The sequence below is a fragment of the Stegostoma tigrinum genome, chromosome 2 (assembly GCF_030684315.1).
Source record: "Stegostoma tigrinum isolate sSteTig4 chromosome 2, sSteTig4.hap1, whole genome shotgun sequence".
NCBI lineage: Eukaryota > Metazoa > Chordata > Chondrichthyes > Orectolobiformes > Stegostomatidae > Stegostoma > Stegostoma tigrinum.
Window position 1 is genome coordinate 157,836,277 of NC_081355.1, and position 22,085 is coordinate 157,858,361.

Below are 22,085 nucleotides of genomic sequence, written 5' to 3' on the forward strand. Positions count from 1 at the left end.
CATATTCCACACGCCCACCACTCTCGGTGTAAAGAACCTACCTCTGACATCTTCCTTATACTTTCCTCCAATCACCTTAAAATTATGTCCCCTCGTTGTAGTCATTTTCACCTGAGGAAAAAATCTCTGACTATCCACTCTGTCTGTCATTATCTTGTACACCTCTATCAAGTCACCTCTCATCCTTCTTCGCTCCAATGAAAAAAGCCCTAGTTCCCTCAACCTTTCCTCATAAGACCTGCCCTCCAGTCCAGGTAGCTTCCTGGCAAATCTCCTCTGCACCCTCTGTAAAGCTTCCACATCTTGTGTATAATGAGTTGAGCAGAACTGAACACAATATTCCAAGTGTGGTCTAATCAGAGTTATATAGAGCGGCAACATAACCTTAGGGCTCTAAAACTCAATCCCCCTGCCAATGAAAGCCAACACACCATACGCCGCCTTAACAACCCTAATGCGGCCTCATTTGGAATATTGCATGCAGTTCTGGTCACCCCATTACAGGAAGGATATGAAAGCATTGGAAAAGGTGCAGAGGAGATTTACCAGGATGTTGCCTGGTCTGGAGTGAAGGCCTTATGAAGAAAGGCTGAGGGACTTGGGTCTGTTCTCATTGGAGAGAAGGAGGCTAAGAGGAGATTTAATAGAGACATACAAGATGATCAGAGGATTAGATAGGGTGGACAGTGAGAGTCTTTTTCCGAGGATGATGACGTCAGCTTGTATGAGGGGGCATAGCTACAAGTTGAGGGGTGATAGATTGAAGACAGATGTCAGAGGCAGGTTCTTTACTCAGAGTGGTAAGGGAGTAGAATGCCCTGCCTGCCAAAGTAGTTAACTCACCACATTAGGGGCATTTAAACAGCCCTTGGATAAGCATATGGATAATGATGGGATACTGTAGTGGGGAGGGGCTTAGATTAGTTCACAGGTCAGTGCAACATCGAGGACCGAAGGGCCTGTTCTGCGCTGTATTCTATGTTCTAATGACTTAGTTTGCAACTGTGAGGGATCTATGGATGTGGACTCCAAGATCCCTTTGTTCCTCCACACTGCCAAGAATCCTGCCATTAACCCTATATTCTGCATTCAAATTTGACCTTCCAAAAATGAATCACTTCACACTTTTTTGGGTTGAATTCCATCTGCCGCTTCTTTGCCTAGCTCTGCATCCTGTCAATGTCCCATTGCAACCTACAACAGCCCTCCATGCTGTCTACAACTCCACCAACCTTCGTGTCATCAGAAAACTTACTAACTCACCCTTCTACTTCCTCATCCAAGTCAGTTATGAACATCATAAAGAGTTGAGATCCCAGATCGGATCCCTGCAGAACACTACTGGTTACCAAGCTCCACGCTGAATACTTCCCATCTACTGCCATTCTCTGTCTTCAAGTGGACAGCCTGTTTTGTATCCATACAGCCAAATTTCCCTAAATCCCATGACTTCTTTATTTCTGAATGAGCCTACCGTGTGGAACCTTATCAAACTCTTTGCCAAAATCCATATACACCACATCCACTGCTCTATCTTCATCGATTGTCACATCCTCAAAGAATTCATTAAGGCTTGTGAGGCATGACCTGCCCCCCTCAAAGCCATGCTGACTATTTCTAATCAAACTGTGCTTTTCCAAAAAATCATAAATACCATCTCTTAGAATCCACTCCATTAATTTTCCCACCACAGCAGTATGACTGACCGGTCTGTAATTTCCAGAATTATCCCTATTCCCTTTCTTGAACAAGGGAATGACATTTACCACCCTCCAACGTTCTGGTATTACTCCAGTGGACAGTGAGGATGCAAAGATCATTGCCAAAGGGGCAGCAATCTCTTCCTCACTCCCTGTAACAACCTTGGGTATATCCCGTCTGGCCCAGGAGACTTATCTATCCTCATGTTTTTCAAAGTTTCTAGCACATCCTCCTTCCTAATGTCAACCTGTTCAAGCATATTTGTCTGTTTCAAACTGTCTTCACAAACATCAGGTGAATTCTGAAGCAACGTTTTGATAAAGTCCAGCAGAGGAGATTAGTAAATTATAGCTAAAGTACATTATGTTAGAGGGAATATAATATTCATAGTACAGATTGTGAATTGTTTAATTGAGATTAGAAATAAATGCATCATTCTCAGAATGGCAGTCTGTGGAGTACTGCAAGGATCAGTGCTATGTCTGGAGTGATTCACAATCTAAGTAAACAATGTGTTTGTTGGGACCAGTTACAATATTTCCAGATTTACTGAAGACATCAAAATGAGTGGGAAAGTAAGTTGAGAAGGGTGCAAGGAGGCTTTCAGTGAACTTGGATAGGCTAAGTGAATGCGGTAAAACATGGTAGATGGAATATGATGCAAGTAAATGTGAAGTTTTCCACTGGGTGGAAATAATAGGCAGAATGATGAATTGGAAAATGCAGGTATCTGAAGGGATGTGGGTGTCCTTGTCCATGAATGTCTTAAAACTTAGCATGTAGGTATAGCAACCAGTGTGAAGCTGGATGAACACAGCAGGCCAAGCAGCATCTCAGGAGCACTAAAGCTGACGTTGCGGGCCTAGACCCTATGCAGACAACAAACAAAACAAACGTCATTTACAAAATACCTTGCAAGAACTGTGACAAACACTACATTGGACAAACTGGCAGAAAGCTAGCCACCAGGATACATGAACATCAACTAACCACAAAATGACATGACCCACTATCACTCGTATCCTTACATACAGATGAAGAAGGACGCCACTTTGATTGGGACAACACATCCATCCTAGGACAAGCCAAACAGAGACACGCACGAGAATTCCTAGAAGCATGGCATTCCAACCGGAACTCCATCAACAAACACATTGATTTGGAACCAATCTAGCACCCCTGAGAAAAAGAACAGGAAATGACATCACCAATGCAGGAAATGACATCACCAACCCAAGGAAACCTAACCAGATAAATAGAAAGCGGGACATAACACCAGCGCTTCGTTGGAGGCTCACTGATGTTATCTAGAATGGTGATGAAATGTCTGAAAACTAACCTTCTAGCTCAGCGAGCAAACGCACATCCAGGTAGACAGTATGTTGCCTTTCCTTTCAAGGGAACTTGAGTACAGTGGTAAAGATATTTTGCTGTGGTTGCCTGATGCTCACCTCACCTTGAGAAGGATTTTTTGGTCTCCTTATCTAAGGACGGATATATTTGCCACAGAGGGAGTACAGCGAAGGTCACAAGATTAATCCTTGAATTGTGGAGTTGTTTTATGAAGAGAGGTTGAGGAGACGGGTTCATGTATTCAAAGAATGTGAAATGCTTTTGTTGAAACTTGTAGCCTGTGACAGGTTGGATATTGTTGGGATTTATCCCATGGCTGTTGATTCTAGTGCTGGGGACACAAAGCTCAGTATAAGGGGCAGGCCAAGTATGATTGATTTGGAGACGAATTTCTTGATTTAGAATCAGCAATTCTCCTATCCTAGAGATCCGTGAAAGTAGGTTCAAGACACCAATCTGGAGACAATAAGATGTAGGGACGTGTAGGGAAAATGGAGTAGGAGTAGCGTTGCTGGATGAGAAACAACATTGCTTCAGTGGGAGCAAGGATATAACCAGGGGAAAGTGGAGACAGAATGTGTGGAACTGAGGAACAATAAAGGACTAAAACTTTGAGTTAAATACTAAACAAAAAAACAAAATAGCTACAAGAAATTAAACAAAAACAAATTGCTGGAAAAATTTGGCACGTCAAGCAGCATCTGTGGAGTTATGATGATAGAAGCCCATGTGATGACAAAGCCTGATGTTTAGGGGTTGGTGTAAGGACATGGGTGGGGGGAGTGGTGCAGTGCTCTGGCCCAAAAATTATTGAACTCAATATTGAGTCCAGAAGACTGTAGTGTCCCCAAGTGGAAAATGACATGCTGTTCTTCCAGCTCTTGCTAAGCTTTGCAGGAGCGCTGCAACAAACCTCAAACAAATGTTGGCCAGGAAGCATAGTGATGCACTGAAGTGGCAGGCAACAGGAAGCTTGTTCATTTTTCCAAACAGAACTTTGGAGTTTTGTGATGCAGTTGCCTCGTCTGCATTTCCTTTCCCCAGTGTAGAGGAGGCCACATTGTGAGCAGCCAGTACAGTAGATTAGATTGAGTGAAGAGCTGGCATATGTTTTTGGTGGTAGCATCCTGCTGGAGGTGGTGGAAATGGTGGCCAATGATCTTTTGGATATGGATGTTCGTGGGTGGTAAGTCAGGACAGAGGGATCCTGGTGCTGTTGTGGGAGGGAAGAAAACAGGTGATGGCCAAAGTGTGAGAAATCGGTCAGACATGGCCTTTGTGAAGATGATAGCAGAACATTACAATCTACAATGCTACATACGTGAATAGAGACCTGAACATAGATCCTTGTGGGACATCGATCACATCCTGCCCAGTTCAGTATCTACTTATTGTCCCTCATACCTTTGACACCTGCCACTCCACCAATTTCTCAGCCATGTCAGTAATTTAGCCTTAATTCCGTGGGCTTCTGCCTTAATCTCTTTGTGGAACCTTATCAGTCTTCTGAAAGTCATAGATTCATAGAAACCCTACAGTTTGGAAACAGGCCCTTTGGCCCAACAAGCCCACAGAAACCCTCAGAGCATCCCACCCAGACTTATCCCCCTATAATCCACCTATTCTACACATCCCTGAACACTATAGACAATTTAGCCTGGCCAATCCACCTGGTCTGCACATTTTGGGCTGTGGAAGAAAACCGGAGCACCCAGAGGAAACCCACGCAAACACAGGGAGAACGTGCAAACTCCACACAGACAGTTACTTGAGGGTGGAATCGAACCCCGGCCCCTGGTGCTATAAGACAGTAGTACTAACCACAGGCCACTGTGCCACCATATGAACAGCATCCATAGACATTCCCCTATCCCCTACCTTGGTCACCACTTCTAAAAATTCATTGAGGTTTGTCAGGCGTGACATTCCTGTCATAAATCCATGCTGGCTGTCATTGATTAACTGAAAATTTTTAAGCGGTTCAGTTATCCTGTCCTTGATTATAGACTGCAACAATTTACCCACCACAGACTTTGGACCCTGCACTTGCCTTATTCTCCACTTGCAATCTTGTCATAGATCATAGAATCCTTGCAGTGTGGAAACAGGCCATTCAGCCCATCAAGTCCACGTCAACCCTCTGAGGAGCATCCCAACCCATCCAACCTAGCCTGGACACTTTGGGCAGTTTAATCCAATGGCCAATCCAATTAATTGTACATGTTTGGACTGTGGGAGGAAACTGGAACATCCAGAGGAAACCCATGCAGACACAGGGAGAATGTGCAAACTCCACACAAGACAGTCACCAAAGGCTGAAATTGAATTTGTGTTCTTGGCGCTGTGCTTCCCTTCCTAAGAAGCAGAGTGAATGGGCAATTTTCCAATCCAGAAGGACAACTCCTGTATTAAAAGAACTCTGGAAGATTGTAGTTATGTCATCTACAACATGCTCCCCTGCTTCCTTTACCAAGTGTCAGGTCCTGTCCAGGATTTGTCACTGTTCATTCTGTTAATTTTGCCATTATTTTGCCTTCCTGATCTACTGTTAATTACCTCATGACTTCTGGCAAACTATCCTCTTTTTCAGGCAAAGTATTTGTTCAACAGTGTCCTCAACTTCACTCTTTAGTGGGCCAGTGTTGCTCCTGAGCACCTGCTTTCCCTTTTATGTAACTATAATATTTCTTCTCATTGATTTTGCTGTCCCTGCCAAATTTCTTTTTATAATCCCTTTTAGTAGCTCTTCTAAGCTGCTCTGTGGCCCTTTTGCTGATCTTTGTATTTTTCCCATTCAGCAGGATCTGTGCTTTTATCTTGCATTTTCATAAGACCTTTATGCCATACTATTAACTAATGTGTTAACTTAAGGAAAGAATTGTATTTAAGTAGCGTCACGCACACCTTCAGTACATCCCAAAGTATTTGCAGTAATGAAATACTTCTGAAGTGTCTCCACTGTCTTAATGTAAAGGATACAGCCATCATTTTCAGTATACACTCCAACAAACAGCCATGTGATACTGACCAGTTCATCGGTTTTACTTCCCTTGATCAAGTGATAAATAATTAGCACACTGGGGAGATCTCCTCTAGGAAATTACTGATGTGGGATCTTTGACATGGACCAAGGGGCAAATTATACCTTGAGTCTAACATCTCATCCGGAAGACAGTAACACCCATCAGCACTGCACTGGAGCATCAGCTTGGATTATGTGCTTCAAGGCTACAGTGGCTACTATGTTCTGATTCACTTAGTCTTTTTTTCCCAATAGTTTAGGGTAAGCATTAGAGGCTTTTTTGATGCCTGACCTAGTCTGTTATGTCTCCTAACTGTTGGAGAGTTTCTGTTAGTAAATCCTGGATGAAATATTCACTTTTAACCACTTAAAAATGTGTAGGTACTTACTAACAGTCTGATGTTGATGCTTATTTTCTTTGGAATGCTTACTCCTTGCATTCTAATTTATTGTTTTGTTTTGTTAGGTATGGTTATGTAGACATCACTGGACTTTACTGCAGAGAACGAGGCAAGTGCCACTATTGCCTTCTATGATCTTCAGGCAACAGCTTAGCTCTCAGCCCATGAGGTACGTTATACAAGACAAGGTGCATATTCTTGTTTTAGAAATAGGAAAACGTCAGACAGGAAATGTCACCTGGTGTGCCTAGACTGGTACATCGCTCTTACGCGATTACTCAAACCTGCATCAGCCCCTGCAAAACATTGAGAAACCATTGAAAAACCCAATTAGAGAAAAGTACCTGGAAAAGTGTCATCCAGATTTTCCATAGTATTGAAGTAGAGTTGTAGATCGTTGTATTATGAGAAGGACTGAATTCGATCCAGGTCTGGTTGAGTTTGGGTAGTGGGGAGGTGGTGGCTGTTTATAATTAGCTTCAGTTGTCTAGTGATCTTAAAGGCACCTGGAAGTCAAACATTGCACCTCTACTTGAGATGGAAGAATGCATCAGCAATGCTGATGAAATCTTTTACTCATTTTGGTTTCCAATGTCCCTGACTCTGTTGTAGTTAGAAGATTGGTATATATGGCTGGCTGGCTAAATAGCTTCCACTTTCACTGCTACAAGTGGATATTAGGCATCTCTAGGCAGGACAGCATACTGAATACGGAAGTACACCAGTATGCAGTGATTGCCATCAAACTTGCCCTTTTGTGTTCCTGGTGATGCTGTTCACTGGGCCGTGTGAGCCAGATGAATGATGGCTATCATTAAAGACTTGCCTCCTGGTGAGTTTGTTATCCTCATGAGAAAAATGGGATATCCATGTTTGTGATGCAAGGAAGCCTGCAAATGAGACTCCAAATTGACTGGGATCAGAGTAGATGCTTAGAAACCCATATGCTTGCTTCTGGAGATAGGCAGTGAGGAAATTTTATGGAAAAAGCAGAAAATAAAAAAAGTAAATAAATGGTGGAAAAGATCACCTGCTGGAAGGCAAAAAGTGGACCTTTGAAGCTATTTATTAATTAGCCCCTACAGCCACTACAGTCTACGTTCAAATCAGGGGTGATAGACTGCACCCAGGGTATAAACATTCGACAGGACAGAGAAATGGCACTAATGTGTTTCACTGCTGAGAATTATTGAAATTGAGAACTTGCCAAGTTTTGCCGCATTATTAATTTTTTTTTAAAGAAAAAGAAGCAACAAGTAAGGCTTTACTATAAAATTTTGCATTTACCCTGGTGGCATTTGATCAATCTTTTGTCCTTCTGTAGTTATGTTCGTCGACACAGCCTGTATAAAAAGCTATTCCTTGGGACCATGGTTGGTGTCCCACTGGCTGTGGGTGCCATATTCAGTTTGTCAGATGCCCGTGACCGTAGGAGGATGCGGCTACTACTTGAAGGTGTTAGCCGCTTCTACAGGTGAGTAATGTAGTTGTTTCCTTTTTGTTGCATTTTAAGTTGTATTCAGCTGTTCTGAGAGCCCTGATATCTCCTACTCCTTCCCTCAAGGTATGTGATCTGCCCTGGTTATGGTTTTTAATGTGTCCACGGAATGTTTAGGGAGCAAGGAGGAGGGGAATTCTAGGATTTTTGACCCATTGACAATGAAAGGATAATGATGTGGTTTCAAGTCAAGATGGTGTGTGATTTGGGTGGGGGTGGGGGGGGGGAAAGGCGGGGTTTGACCCATGCCTGCTGCCCTCATCCTTCTAAGTGATAGGAGTCATGGATTTGGAAAATTCTGACAAAGGAGAGTAGCAAGTTGTGCACTACATCTTGTACATACTGCCATCATTTAGTGCACTGTTAGTAGAAAGTGCGAATGGTGAAGGTGGTGAATGGGATAGCAGACAAACAGCTGCTTTGTTCGGGTGCCTTTAATTTTTTTTGTTGGAGCTGCATCCATTCAGGCAACTAGACAGTAGCCCGTCTTAGACCATAGAACAACACAGCACAATACAGGCCCTTCGGCCCACAATGTTGTGCTGAACTTTTACCCTAAACCTAAGGTCTGTCTAACCTTCACCCCTACCTTATACTATCGTCAGACCTTTTGACTTGTGCTTTATATATGGTACTGGGGAGAGAATAAAATGCATTACCCTCTGCAGAACTCCTAACCCCTGAATTGCTCTTGTAGCCACTGTATTTGTGGCTGGTCCAGTTCAGTTTTTGATCTGGGTGAGTTGACTTATGACACTCCAGCTTTGTTTTGTTCTTCAGAATTCAATCCAGCAAGCATTCCTCATTTAAAAACTAGAACTGACAATGTATTCAGACTTTAATTACAGGATTATCATGATTCAGTGTCTACCTGAAAAAGCGCAGATCAGAATTGTGCTCAGCATTTGTAGATATTTTCAACATGCTCAGAATTTGTTAATATCCTTTCACAGGATGTCAATAGTGGAACATCCGGGAAGCAATGATTTTTATTTTGATCTGATTTATGTATTGTATTTTGTTAGTAAATGCAGTGAGAAGTTTGTGTAGTGTTGCCACTCTCTGGTGCCATCTTAAAACACACAAGAATAAACCAAAACATAGGCCAGCTCAGCATTTATTACCCATTCCTAATTGCCCAGGGGGCTGTTGAGTGTCATCCACATTGCTGTGGGTGTGGAATCGTGTATAAAGTTAGGTAAAGACTGCAGATTCCTCCCCCACAAGACAGTGGAAAATCCCATCTGGTTCTCTAATGATCAACAACAGTTTCACAGTAATCATTGGACTCTTAATTCCAGATAACTGTTGAATTCAAATTCTGTTGCTGCCCTGGCAGGATTGGAATGCAGGTCCCCAGAATATTTCCTGGGTCTCTGGAGTAATCAGTCTAGTGGTAATACCACTAGGCTATCACCTCTTCTTATTACACACCTCTGGAGCAGCCCTGGGCCTCTGGGACACTACCACTGCACTACATTTTATATTCTGAGCTATAACACATGCTTGTGTTTCAAAGTATATATTTTACACACTGAAGTCTGCAATGTAGAAGAGATGCTAAGTGCTTTTACAACAGATTATGAATGTATCATGTTAAATTTTAATTTTTTTAAAATTAGGAATAGGAATTGACCTTAGGGTCTATCAATCCTGTGTAAAAAGATCATGGCTAAACTTGACAGGAAGCAAAGTTTTTAAGTCCTATCTGCGTGTCTGTCTATTTTCGTAGTGGCCAAAGATCTATCAATTTCACTCTTTAATGTCCTCAACAACTTAGCTACTACAATTTTCTCTGATTCACCATTCCAAAAATTCACACGACTGAGTGAAGAAACTTCTCATCTCAGTCCTAAATGCCTGGCCCTTAATCTGAGACTGATTCCTATGCTTAGATGTTAAGAAAGCATATGGTGTTTTGGCTTTCATTAACAGGGGGATCGAGTTTAAGAGCTGCGAGGTTATGCTGCTGCTCTGCAAAACCCTGGTGAGACCACACTTGGAATATTGTGCCCAGTTCTGGTCGCCCTATTATAGGAAAGATGTGGAGGCTTTGGAGAGGGTGCAAAGGAGGTTTACCAGGATGCTGCCTGGACTGGAGGGCTTGTCTTACGAGGAGAGGTTGACTGAGCTCGGACTTTTCTGTCTGGAGAGAAGGAAGAAGAGAGGTGACCTGATCGAGGTGTACAAGGTAATGAGCGGCATAGACAGAGTCGATAGCCAGAGAATTTTCCCCAGGGTAGGATTGACTGCCACGAGGGGTCATAGTTTTAAGGTGTTAGGAGGAAGGTATGGAGGAGACGTCAGAGGGAAGTTCTTCACCCAGAGAGTTATGAGCGCGTGGAATAGTTTGCCAGTGCTAGTCGTGAAAGTGGAGTCATTAGCGACATTTAAGCGACTGCTGGACGTGCACGTGGACAGCAGTGAATTGAGGGGAATGTAGGTTAGGTTATTTTATTTTTGGATTAGAATTATTCCACAGCACAACATCGTGGACCAAAGGGCCTGTACTGTGCTGTACTTTTCTATGTTCTATGAAAGAGCCCCTCAGTAACTACTGCAATAGGGTTAGGGTTAGCCTTTGAGACATTTGATGTTGTGTTACAATCACTTCTCACTCTCCCAAACTCCAGACTGGATTGAGCCCAAGGACAGCCTTTATCTCAGAAATTAATTTAATGAATTTTTGTGGCATTGCATCTTTCTGGTGAGTAAAATAGATTAAGACAATACTTGTTTTTAGATAAATGCTTACTGGAAGTGTCTTTAAACAGCATCTGGGTTGGTGATGTCATTTCCTGCGTTGGTGATGTGGTGATATCACCAACCCAAGGAAACCTAACCAGATAAATAGAAAGCGGGACATAACACCAGCGCTTCGTCGGAGGCTCACTGATGATGTTACCTAGAATGGTGATGAAATGTCTGAAAATGAACCTTCCAGCTCAGCGAGCAAACTCACATCCAGTGTTACAACTGTTTAAAATGTACATTAATGACTTAGAGTAAGGAAGTGAATGCACTGTAGCCAAATTTGCAGATACCACAAAAATAGGTGGAATGGCAGATTGTGAGATGGGTATAAACAGTTTACAGATATCAATTGGTTATGTAAGGGGGATAAAAGTTGGCAAATTGAGTATAATGTGGGAAAATGTAAATTTGTTCAATTTGGAAAGGAGAACAGTTAGTACAGAACATTATTTAAATAGTGAAAAACAACAGAAAGCCTTAAAGAGACTTGTACCTGAAACACAAAGCTGGCACGCAGACATAGCAGTTAATCAGGAAGGCTAATTGAATGTTGGCCCTTATTTCAAGGGGAAATGGTTGGAGTAAAAGAGAAGGGAGTCTGCAATTGTTCCAGGTACATGTGAAACCGTATCTCAAACTATGTAGTTTTGGTATCCTTATTTAAGGAAAGATATCATTTCATTGGAAGTGGTTCAGAGAAGGTTCACTAGGATGATCCCAAGTATGGAGAGATTGTCTTACCAACAAAGGCTAAATAGGTTAGGACTTTACTCATTGGAGTTTAGAAGAATGAGAGATGATCTCATTTAGCCATAGAGGATTCTTAAAGAGCTTGACGAGGTACATGCTGAGAGGATGTTTCCCCTCATGGGAGAGTCTGTGACAAGGAGGCATAGTCTCAGAATAAACGGGTGTCAGTTTAAGACTGAGATGAGGAGGAATTTCTTCTCTGAGAGGCTCGAGTGTCTTTGGAACCCCACAAAGGGTTGAAGGGGTAGGTAGATTCTTGATCAGTAGAGGAATCAAGGGTTACAAGGAAAATGCAGGAATGTAAAAGGGAGGAATATAAGATCAGCCATGACCCTTTTGAATGGCAGAACAGGCTCGAAGGACTGAATGGCCTATTGCTGTTCCTGTTTTGTATGGTGTTACAGAGATAAAATCCTAGAGAGAAAAGGTAGGCCGTTAATGGGCTTGTAGCTAGTGAGGCAGGGAAGCAACATGTTGTCACCCAACCATTGCCCCTCTTGTCGCCTATCTAGTTTCTCTTCTTTTGTCTTGCTCACAGTCTCTGCTCGCTGTCTGTGCACTCCACCTGTCTGTTCATTCCTTCACTGCCCAACCGCTATCCTGAGGAGTAGTACCATATTTTCTTAGCTGTTGTCTATTCTGAAGAAGTGTCCTACTGCACGTTAACTCTGTTTCTGTCTCCACCTATTAAGAACATAAGACATAGGAGTGGAAGCAAGGCCATTCGGCCCATCGAGTCCACTCCGCCATTTAATCATGGCTGATGGGCATTTCAGCTCCACTTCCCTGCATTCTCCCCGTAGCCCTTGATTCCTTGTGAGATCAAGAATTTATCGATCTCTGCCTTGAAGACATTTAACATCCCGGCCTCCACTGCGCTCCGTGGCAATGAATTCCACAGGCCCACCACTCTCTGGCTGAAGAAATGTCTCCTCATTTCCGTGTTAAATTTACCCCCTCTAATTCTAAGGCTGTGCCCACGGGTCTTAGTCTCCCCGCCTAATGGAAACTACTTCCCAGTGTCCACCCTTTCTAAGCCATGCATTATCTTGTTAGTTTCTATTAGATCTCCCCTCAACCTTCTAAACACTAATGAATACAATCCCAGGATCCTTAGCTGTTCATTGTACATTAAACCTACCATTCCAGGGATCATCCGTGTGAATCTCCGCTGGACACGCTCCAGTGCCAGTATGTCCTTCCTGAGGTGTGGGGCCCAAAATTGGACACAGTATTCTACATGGGGCCTAAGTAGAGCTTTGTAAAGTCTCAGAAGCACATCACTGCTTTTATATTCCAACCCTCTTGAGATAAACGACAACATTACATTTGCTTGCTTAATCACGGACTCTACCTGCAAGTTAACTTTTAGAGAATCCTGGACCAACACTCCCAGATCCCTTTGTACTTCTGCTTTACGAATTTTGTCACCGTTTAGAAAATAGTCCGTTCCTGTATTCTTTTTTCCAAAGTGCAAAACCTCACTATTCTGCCGGGCTTGCTGAGTTTCCGCAGCAATTTGTTTTTTAAATCTCCAGCATCTGCAGTTTTTTGTTTTTATTTTAGTGTTGTCTGCTTAAGCTTCTATACAGTTGAAGCAAGGGAATGGGTAGTGATGATTTCAAGGTAGCAGTGAATGGTTGGGGTTGAAGTGCATCTTCTACAGAAGGTACAGTGGAAGAAGTAGGTATGCAGAGAAAATGCTATTGACAGCAGCAAATGGCCAAGAATTGAAGCAAAATCCAACAAGGAATCATTTCTGAAAAATGTTTAATAACATCAGGAAATCAAAATTGTGCACAATATTCTAGATGACGTGTAAGCACAAACTTAAATATTCGCTGTTAGTTTGCCTTAATTTTGTATTGTAGCCCTTTTATAAAGGGCAAGTAGAAAAGTGGTAAAAGAAGTGAAGATCTTAGATGCTTTACAGTTAAAAGTATACAATCCTATTTACATTCTTAATTTCTTGCTGGACCTGAATATTGGCTTCTTTTGACTTGTTGCACAAAGCTGTGTTTTTGCATAAATTTGAGCCAATTGTGAAGCGTGAAAACATCTTTACATGTAGGGCAGTGATTACTCCAATGCTGAATAATGTTGTGAGAAAGCTGGAGAGATGGAGCAGGTTTCTTTTTCTATAAATTTACCTTTGTACTGTATCTTTACCATTTCAGATCTATTTACTTTGGAATAAAAATCTCTACAGATTATTGGTGGACTATTAATGTAAAACTTCGTGGAAAGGATGAGGTAAGATTTGTATTTTTCATTTGGTTTATTGGTGTTTGGTGAAGTATCACAAAGTAGGCTTGCCAGAAAGTTGGAAGGCCATGAAATGAAACAAGCAGTGGTTGCAAAAACAACTTAGACTTTATACATCGCACCTTTCATGTAATGAAATGCCCCAAGGTTCCCTAGGAACTTTGGAAAATGGAGCCTGATATTGAGCTCCATAGGGACACATGCAATCACATGAGAAAAGCTTGGTTTTAAGGAGTCCCTTGAATGAAGAAAGTAAGTTAGAAGTGAAGAGATACAAGGCAGGCATTTCAGAGCTCAGGATCTAGGCATTTGAATGCTGAATCAATTATAATTGGAAATGTATAAGAGACCAGAATTAGAAGAAAACAGATTTCTTGGATTCTATGATTGGAGGAAATTGCAGAGACAGGGATGCAAAGGTCATGGAGGAAATTTAATACAGGGATGAAGATTTTAAAGTTGAACAATTGCATGACCAGAAGCCAGGTGATTGAGGAATAAGGTTTGCTGCAAGTTAAGACTTAGGCAGTAAAGTTTTGGAAGATTTCAAGTTTATGAAATGTGGAATGTGGGAGACTAGCCAGGAATGCGCTGGAACAGCTGACCCTAACAAAGCCTTGAATAAGGGTTTCAGCACCAGGTGAACTGAAGTAAATTTGGGTGATGTCACAAGTAGGAATTGGCACAATGCCAGAATGTAAATGAGATTGATATCTCAGGTTGGAAGAAAAAAAATAAGTGACACAATTGCTAGGGAGACGAATGGTGATGATAGCTAGAAAAAATACTTCTGAGAAAGGCTTCAATCCTTCCAGCATTTAACTGGAGGAAATTTCTGCTTCTGTAACACCTGAATGTTATGATCCCAGATCAACTTTCAATTTTGTTACAATCTGATTAGGAATCAGCATACTTTATTTTTAAAGTAATCAAAAGGTGAGACCTAGGGGACTCGAGAATAAAGCCACACATCCCATAGTTTTGAACAAAAAAGAATAGTAATGCAGTCTACAATACACATTCAGTGTTAGCAATGTGGTAAACCTCGGTAATATATTCTGCTCAGACACCCCAGGATGATAATGACACAAGGAGTCATGGGATTAAACTGCACAAAGCATTATGATTCTTCAGTTTTGTTGACCTGGTACTCCCTTTCAATGCTATTAGTGTCTTCTACTGTAAAACCGAAGGAAAGAACTTATTTAACTTCTCTGCCATTTCCTAATTCCTTTTTCATTCATTCACGGTGATTTTAATCTTCATGTAGATAGGCATAGTCAGACTGGCAGAGGAAGCTATGCGGAAGAATTCATAGTGAATTCAGGACAGTTTCCCAGTGGAATGTTGTGGATTGAAGAAAGGATTAGGCTATTTTGGACAGGTGAAATGTAATGATATAGGTTAATAAATTATGTTAGAATAAAAGATCCCCTGGAAACAGTGACCATAACATGGTTGAATTCAGTATTCAGATTGAGATGGAAAAACTTGGGTCAGAACTAACTATGCTAAGCTTAAATAAGGGTAATTAGTTAATGAGGGTAGAGCTAGCTAGAGTAGTCCAGATTCTATGACACTGTACATTCTGTACTTGTCTGCTATGGGGTACCTTGTCAAATGCCTTATTAAAGTCCATGTAGACAACATCCACTGCCCGTTGCTTAGGTCACCTCCTCAGAAAGAACTGTGTGGTTGCTGAGACATGACCTTCCCTGCACATACCCATGCTGCCTGTTGTTAATAAGCCAAATGTGAATAAATCTTGTTTCAGCATCTTCAACAGATTCCCTACCACTAATGTCAGGTTTTTGTTTGTTTCAATGTTATCTCTTGATGATATCTGGCTTCTGTCATTGTACTGTCACCTATTGGAGATCTTCAAGTTTCTCCTTTTTTTATGCGGTTTCAGTCCATTCAATATCTTCCGTCCTTGCCTTCCATCTGTGCTCATCTCCTTGTTTTGAAACTCCAGTTGTGATTGTACCAGTGAAGTCTTCTATGCCTACTGATGGGGCAGATGGAACCTTGTTTTGCAGTTGTTTTTTTTAAATACAGCATCTTCAAACACCTAAAGTTTTCTCAGTACTGCACTTGACTGTGGCCCTGCATTGCATGCTCAGATCTCTAGGATGGCTATGATATGATGGATAGAGCTGTAACCCTAGATTCAGAGAGAAGAGGACTATCCTTTGAGCCAAGACTGACATTAAGTTTCAGTTAAGCCATTTAGTTAACTTGCTTAAAATTTCTTAGACAACGTTGTCTTTTGTAGAGAAAGCTAAATGTAAAAATTTTATTTCGGTGTTCTCTTCATGAGAGACTATGATAATCTGTTATAAGTGTTGTGTTCCTCTTGGATCCTGCCAGAACAGCCAGGATTTCATAGACACAATGTCTGCCTGCCACCAGCGAGGAGCAGACCTCATTGTGGAGGGAGCCATTAAGAACTCAGGTTTGTACATCAAGCTGGGGCAGGGGCTGTGCGCCTTCAACCATCTGCTCCCCCCTGAGTATACCAACACTTTGCGAGTCCTAGAAGACAAGGCCATCAACAGGAGAGACAAGGAGGTATGTCTGTTTTTGTTTCCCTTGTCTCCGATAGTACTGGGAACTCATGATACTTCGTGTTTTCACCATTTGTTTTAGACACCTTGAAGACTAGCAACATGCTGAGGTCCAGAATCCAACATTCTTTTTCCACTACACCAAATTATTACTGAGTTCCAACCTTCAACATGCAGAATCCTAGTGCACTAGTTTACTCATTTCCAATTCTAATCTCATACATTCATGTAAATTCCCTAAACCAGGTTGTGTTAAATGGGAGATAGTATGAACTGCCAATGCTGGAGTCAGAGATAACACAGTGTGTCGCTGGAGGAGTAAAGCAGGCCAGGCAGCACCAGAGGAGCAGGAGAGTTGACGTTTCGAGTCGGGACCCTTCTTCGGTTTCTGCAACGCCACCTTTTCTGCTCCTGTGCTGCTGTCTGGCCTGCTGTGTTCCTCCAGCTCCACATTGTGTTATCCATGTTAAATGGGAGACTATTTCATCCAGGGCCCTAAGAATCAAATTGCACCGATTTAGAAGTCACTTGAGCAAAGATCCTCAGAACTAGAAAAGGCAAGAAATTTTTCAATGTCAGACCTGTATCTGATGCATTCAGGTGACGTCCTCTCTGCACTGGATTTGCACCAGATGGGAATTGGATCCTTTGTACCATTCATATCCCAGGATAGATTTTAACTCAATCAGAAGCTGATTCGTTGTAGTACTTGCTCCCTATCAAAAGCAAAACCAGCTGTTACTACCAGCTATGTCTTTACATTAAATGTATCCATAAAATACATAATCATCTTTTCCTGACATCAGGTCGATGCATTGTTCCTTGAAGATTTTCAAACCACTCCGGATAAGTTATTCAAACACTTTGAGGAAGAGCCATTTGCAGCTGCCAGTCTATCTCAAGTCCACAAAGCAGAGCTGTACGATGGAACATCTGTGGCTGTTAAAGTAGGTAGAGACTGCTGCACTGGTGGTGGTGACCATATCACAGACTGATGTTGTTCAGGCAGTTCTCCTATAACATGATAATTGTTTTCTTGTGTGACCTCATGCTGTACAAAATTATGCTATAGAAAACCGCGATGTAGGGAAATCATTATAGAAAATTGCAATATCTATCCAGCAGAAAACTTGTGCTATCAAACAGCATCCACTATTCATCAATCACGTTACAGCTGTTTGAGTTAACAAAACATGCGTTAGAGCAGAACTACCTCTGTTTTAAAATAATAAATAGCTTAACTGCTTCAAATTACAACTAATTTCATGCTCACATTCTCTCAATTTGCCTGCTGTAGTCATTAATGAGCTTACCAGTTTGTAAAAGCAACACAGGAATAGGGAGGTGTGGCACAGTGGTGATGTCACTGGGCTGGTCATCCAGAGCCTCAAGATAATGTTGAGGGACGAATCCTACCATAGATGAAATCAGAATTCAATAAAATCTAACTTTATGAAACTTATAATGATAACGTAATTACTGTAACCATCTAGTTCACTTCTGTCCTTTATAACATAGAACATAGAGCAATACAGCACAGAACAGGCCCTTCAGCCCTCTGTTGTGCTGACCTGTGAACTAAGCTAAGCCCATCCCCCTGCACTATCCCATCATCATCGATATGCTTATCCAAGGACTGTTTAAATGCCCCAAATGTGGCTGAGTTAACTACATTGGCAGGCAGGGCGTTCCATCCCTTACCACTCTGAGTAAAGAACCTGCCTCTGATGTCTGTCTTCAATCTATCACCCCTCAATTTGTAGCTGTGCCCCCTTGTACAAGCTGACGTCATCATCCTCGGAAAAAGACTCTCACTGTCCACCCTATCTAATTCTCTGATCATCTTGTGTCTCTCTATTAAATCCCCTCTTAGCCTTCTTTTCTCCAATGAGAACAGACCCAAATCCCTCAGCCTTTCTTCATAAGGCCTTTGCTCCAGACCAGGCAACATCCTGGTAAATCTCTGCACTTTTTCCAATGCTTCCACATCCTTCCTGTAATGGGGCGACCAGAACTGCATGCAATATTCCAAATGAGGCCGCACTAGCGTTTTGTACAGTTGCAGCATGACATCACGGCTCCGGAACTCAAACCCTCTACCAATAAAACCTAACACACTGTATGCCTTCTTAACAGCACTATCAACCTGGGTGGCAACTTTCAGGGATCACTGTACATGGACACTAAGATTCCTCTGCACGTCCACACTACCAAGAATCTTTCCACTGACCCAGTATTCTGCCTTCCTATTATTTCTTCCAAAGTGAATCACCTCATATTTATCCGCATGGAAGGAGGTACGTATGCCTGGTTTAGAAGTGACTCCAGACCCATAGTAGTATGCTTAACACTTAACTGCCCCCTAAATGGCCTAGAAAGCCACTCAGTTCAAGGGCAATTAGAGACAGGCAATAAACGTTGGCCTTGCCAGTGATATCTACTTCCAATGCAAGAAAAAAAACCATTGAGTCTATCAAGGCTAATGTGCCATTTGCTTTTCTTAAGTGTCTGATAACCTATAATTTATCTGTTACACAAATTATGATGTGGATCAGCTAGCTTTAAAATTTTCACAATATCAACAATGCCCAGAACCTGTTACATTCAATACTGTTTCTTCCCCTTGCACTGGAATATATTTAAACAGTTGGCTTCAACATGATTTGGGACTAGTTGCTTATACAAGTTATGTGGGCACATCAGTGGTGGGTGTCTTAACATACCAAAAATCCATACTCTTTCAATGATCAGGTTGATGCATTGTGGAGATATACCTCAAATAATGATTTGGGAAAGGAGGGGATGGCAAGATAGTTGAGAATGAAAGTTACACTGAATTAATAAAGAAATAACTTCAGAGATAATGGGAACTGCAGATGCTGGAGAATTCCAAGATAATAAAATGTGAGGCTGGATGAACACAGCAGGCCAAGCAGCATCTCAGGAGCACAAAAGCTGACGTTTCAGGCCTAGACCCTTCATCAGAGAGGGGGATGGGGAGAGGGAACTGGAATAAATAGGGAGAGAGGGGGAGGCGGACCGAAGATGGAGAGTAAAGAAGATAGGTGGAGATAGTAGTATAGGTGGGGAGGTAGGGAGGGGATAGGTCAGTCCAGGGAAGACGGACAGGTCAAGGAGGTGGGATGAGGTTAGTAGGTAGATGGGGGTGCGGCTTGGGGTGGGAGGAAGGGATGGGTGAGAGGAAGAACCGGTTAGGGAGGCAGAGACAGGTTGGACTGGTTTTGGGATGCAGTGGGTTGGGGGGGAAGAGCTGGGCTGGTTGTGTGGTGCAGTGGTGGGGAGGGGACGAACTGGGCTGGTTTAGGGATGCAGTAGGGGAAGGGGAGATTTTGAAACTGGTGAAGTCCACATTGATACCATTAGGCTGCAGGGTTCCCAGGCGGAATATGAGTTGCTGTTCCTGCAACCTTCGGGTGGCGTCATTGTGGCAGTGCAGGAGGCCCATGATGGACATGTCATCCAGAGAATGGGAGGGGGAGTGGAAATGGTTTGCGACTGGGAGGTGCAGTAGTTGGTTGCGAACTGAGCGGAGGTGTTCTGCAAAGCGGTCTCCAAGCCTCCGCTTGGTTTCCCCAATGTAGAGGAAGCCGCACCGGGTACAGTGGATGCAGTATACCACATTGGCAGATGTGCAGGTGAACCTCTGCTTAATGTGGAATGTCATCTTGGGGCCTGGGATGGGGGTGAGGGAGGAGGTGTGGGGGCAAGTGTAGCATTTCCTGCGGTTGCGGGGGACGGTGCCGGGTGTGGTAGGGTTGGAGGGCAGTGTGGAGCGAACAAGGGAGTCACGGGGAGAGTGGTCTCTCCAGAAAGCAGACAGGGGTGGGGATGGAAGGTCTAGGCCCGGAACGTCAGCTTTTGTGCTCCTGGGATGCTGCTTGGCCTGCTGTGTTCATCCAGCCTCACATTTTATTATCAAAGAAATAATTTGCTCTTTTTTGTGCCTTTCAAGAGCTTGGACATTCTCAAACACTTCATAGCACTCTTTTTTTTTTCTTAAATCTGCTTGTAAACTTAGTCTGATTGCAGTTTAACATCCCGTCTTGTTCCAGGTACAGTTCATTGATCTAAGGGACCGGTTTGATGCAGATATTATGACACTGGAATTCCTCTTGGGTCTAATTCAGCTTATGCATCCAAAGTTTGCATTCCGTTGGGTCCTCCAGGTAAGTATTCTCCGTATTAATCAAAGAGTTATCATGTTGATTGTAACATCGTATATTCAGAGAACTAGAACAAAGATCAAGCAGCTCAGGAATAGGCTCTTTAACCCACCAAGCCTGTGCTGACACATGTTGCCCTTCCGTGCTAAAACTGTCTTCACTTACAGGATCTGTATCCCTCTTATCCCTTCCTATTCATGTATTCATTCAGAGATAGTAGGAACTGCAGATGCTGGAGAATCTGAGACAACAAGGTGCAGAGCTGGATGAATACTGTTGTCTCATGCATTCATTCAGGTGCTTCTTGAGTGCTGCTACTGCTTCCACCACCATCTCCGACAACACATTCCAAGCACTCACCACTTGTTGTGTTAAAAACTTGCCTCACAAATCTCTTTTAAACTTCCCCTGTCACATCTTAAAACTGTGTCCCCTAGTAATTGACCCCTGCACCCTGGGAAAAAGCCTCATATTGTCCACTCTATTCGTGCCATTCACAGTCTTTTAAACTTCTGTCAGGTGACCCCTCAACCTCCTGCATTCCAGTGAAAACAAACAAAGTCTCTCCAAAACAACAAAGTGTGAAGCTGGATGAACACAGCAGGCCAAGCAGCATCTGCTCCTGAGATGCTACTTGGCCTGCTGTGTTCATCCAGCTTCACACTTTGTTACCTTGGATTCTCCAGCATCTGCAGTTCCCATAATCACTGATACAAGTCTCTCCAACTTTTCTTCATAGCTAAAATCCCTCATACTAGGCAACATCCTGGTAAACTTTTTTTGTATCCTCTCCAAAGCTTCCACATCCTTCTGGTAGTGTGGTGACGAGAAATGTACACAATTTGACATGTGAACACTACCATCTGCAAATTCCCCTCCAAGCACAACCTAAAACATTTCTTGGCTGAACTGTGGATTATGACAAGAAACTTCCCAGATCTTCTAAAGCATTTGATTTAACTTTCCTAAGTAGCATCATTTTTTAATTTAAATTTCTCTTTTTAACTTTAATTTCTCTCTCTTTCTCTCTCTCTCTCTCTCTCTCCCCTTCATCCTTTTGTTTCTTTTGCAAATCCGTTTTTTTTAAAGTCTAACTATTTGGAATTCCAATTTCCTCATTTCTGTTTTCCTGAACTGCAACATGGGGTTCACTAAATCCAGCTGTTTCATTATTAAATCTATAATTTTTGTTGTCTTAGCTTGCTCTGGCAACTTTGTTTCCCATCTGCTGGCCAACTCCGCTAATTTAGTTTAAGTCAATACTAGGGAAATTCCTAACACTTCCAAAAATTTTAACTATTTCCAGTGCCATCTTAAGCTTGAGTACAAACCTGGTGTCTAAGTATCAAATCCAATTCCAGACCCCCCTCATCTGCATTTCAAGCTCCAGGATTTCAGCCCTTAATTATTTTACGACACATCGGTAAAGAGCCAAACCAGATCAGAGTCTCCATCTCTTATGTTTGCAACATAGTAAAATTAAAACATTCAAAGATTCTCAAAATAGATCCTCATGGTTTCTAACCAGAATTTTGAATAACTAATTCCAGAGTCTGCAAATAATCAATTCCAGAGAACAGTTCATATCTT

The 22,085-nt window shown here is 42.4% G+C and overlaps 1 protein-coding gene across 5 annotated transcripts in view; it reads left to right on the top strand.

Annotated features, from left to right (window-relative positions):
• The window catches only part of adck5 (aarF domain containing kinase 5), a 159,566-nt gene that overhangs the window by 84,953 nt on the left and 52,528 nt on the right, over positions 1-22,085 (top strand). For 4 of the 5 annotated variants that reach the window (XM_059640587.1, XM_059640590.1, XM_059640581.1 and 1 more), the window contains 6 exons: positions 6,543-6,646; positions 7,802-7,951; positions 13,657-13,732; positions 16,115-16,315; positions 17,118-17,258; positions 20,385-20,498. In XM_059640587.1, coding sequence (XP_059496570.1) covers positions 6,543-6,646; positions 7,802-7,951; positions 13,657-13,732; positions 16,115-16,315; positions 17,118-17,258; positions 20,385-20,498 — 786 coding nt within the window. Of the gene's footprint in view, positions 1-3,052; positions 3,072-6,542; positions 6,647-7,801; positions 7,952-13,656; positions 13,733-16,114; positions 16,316-17,117; positions 17,259-20,384; positions 20,499-22,085 lie in introns of those variants that run through there. The other variant, XM_059640593.1, reaches the window with a different exon arrangement.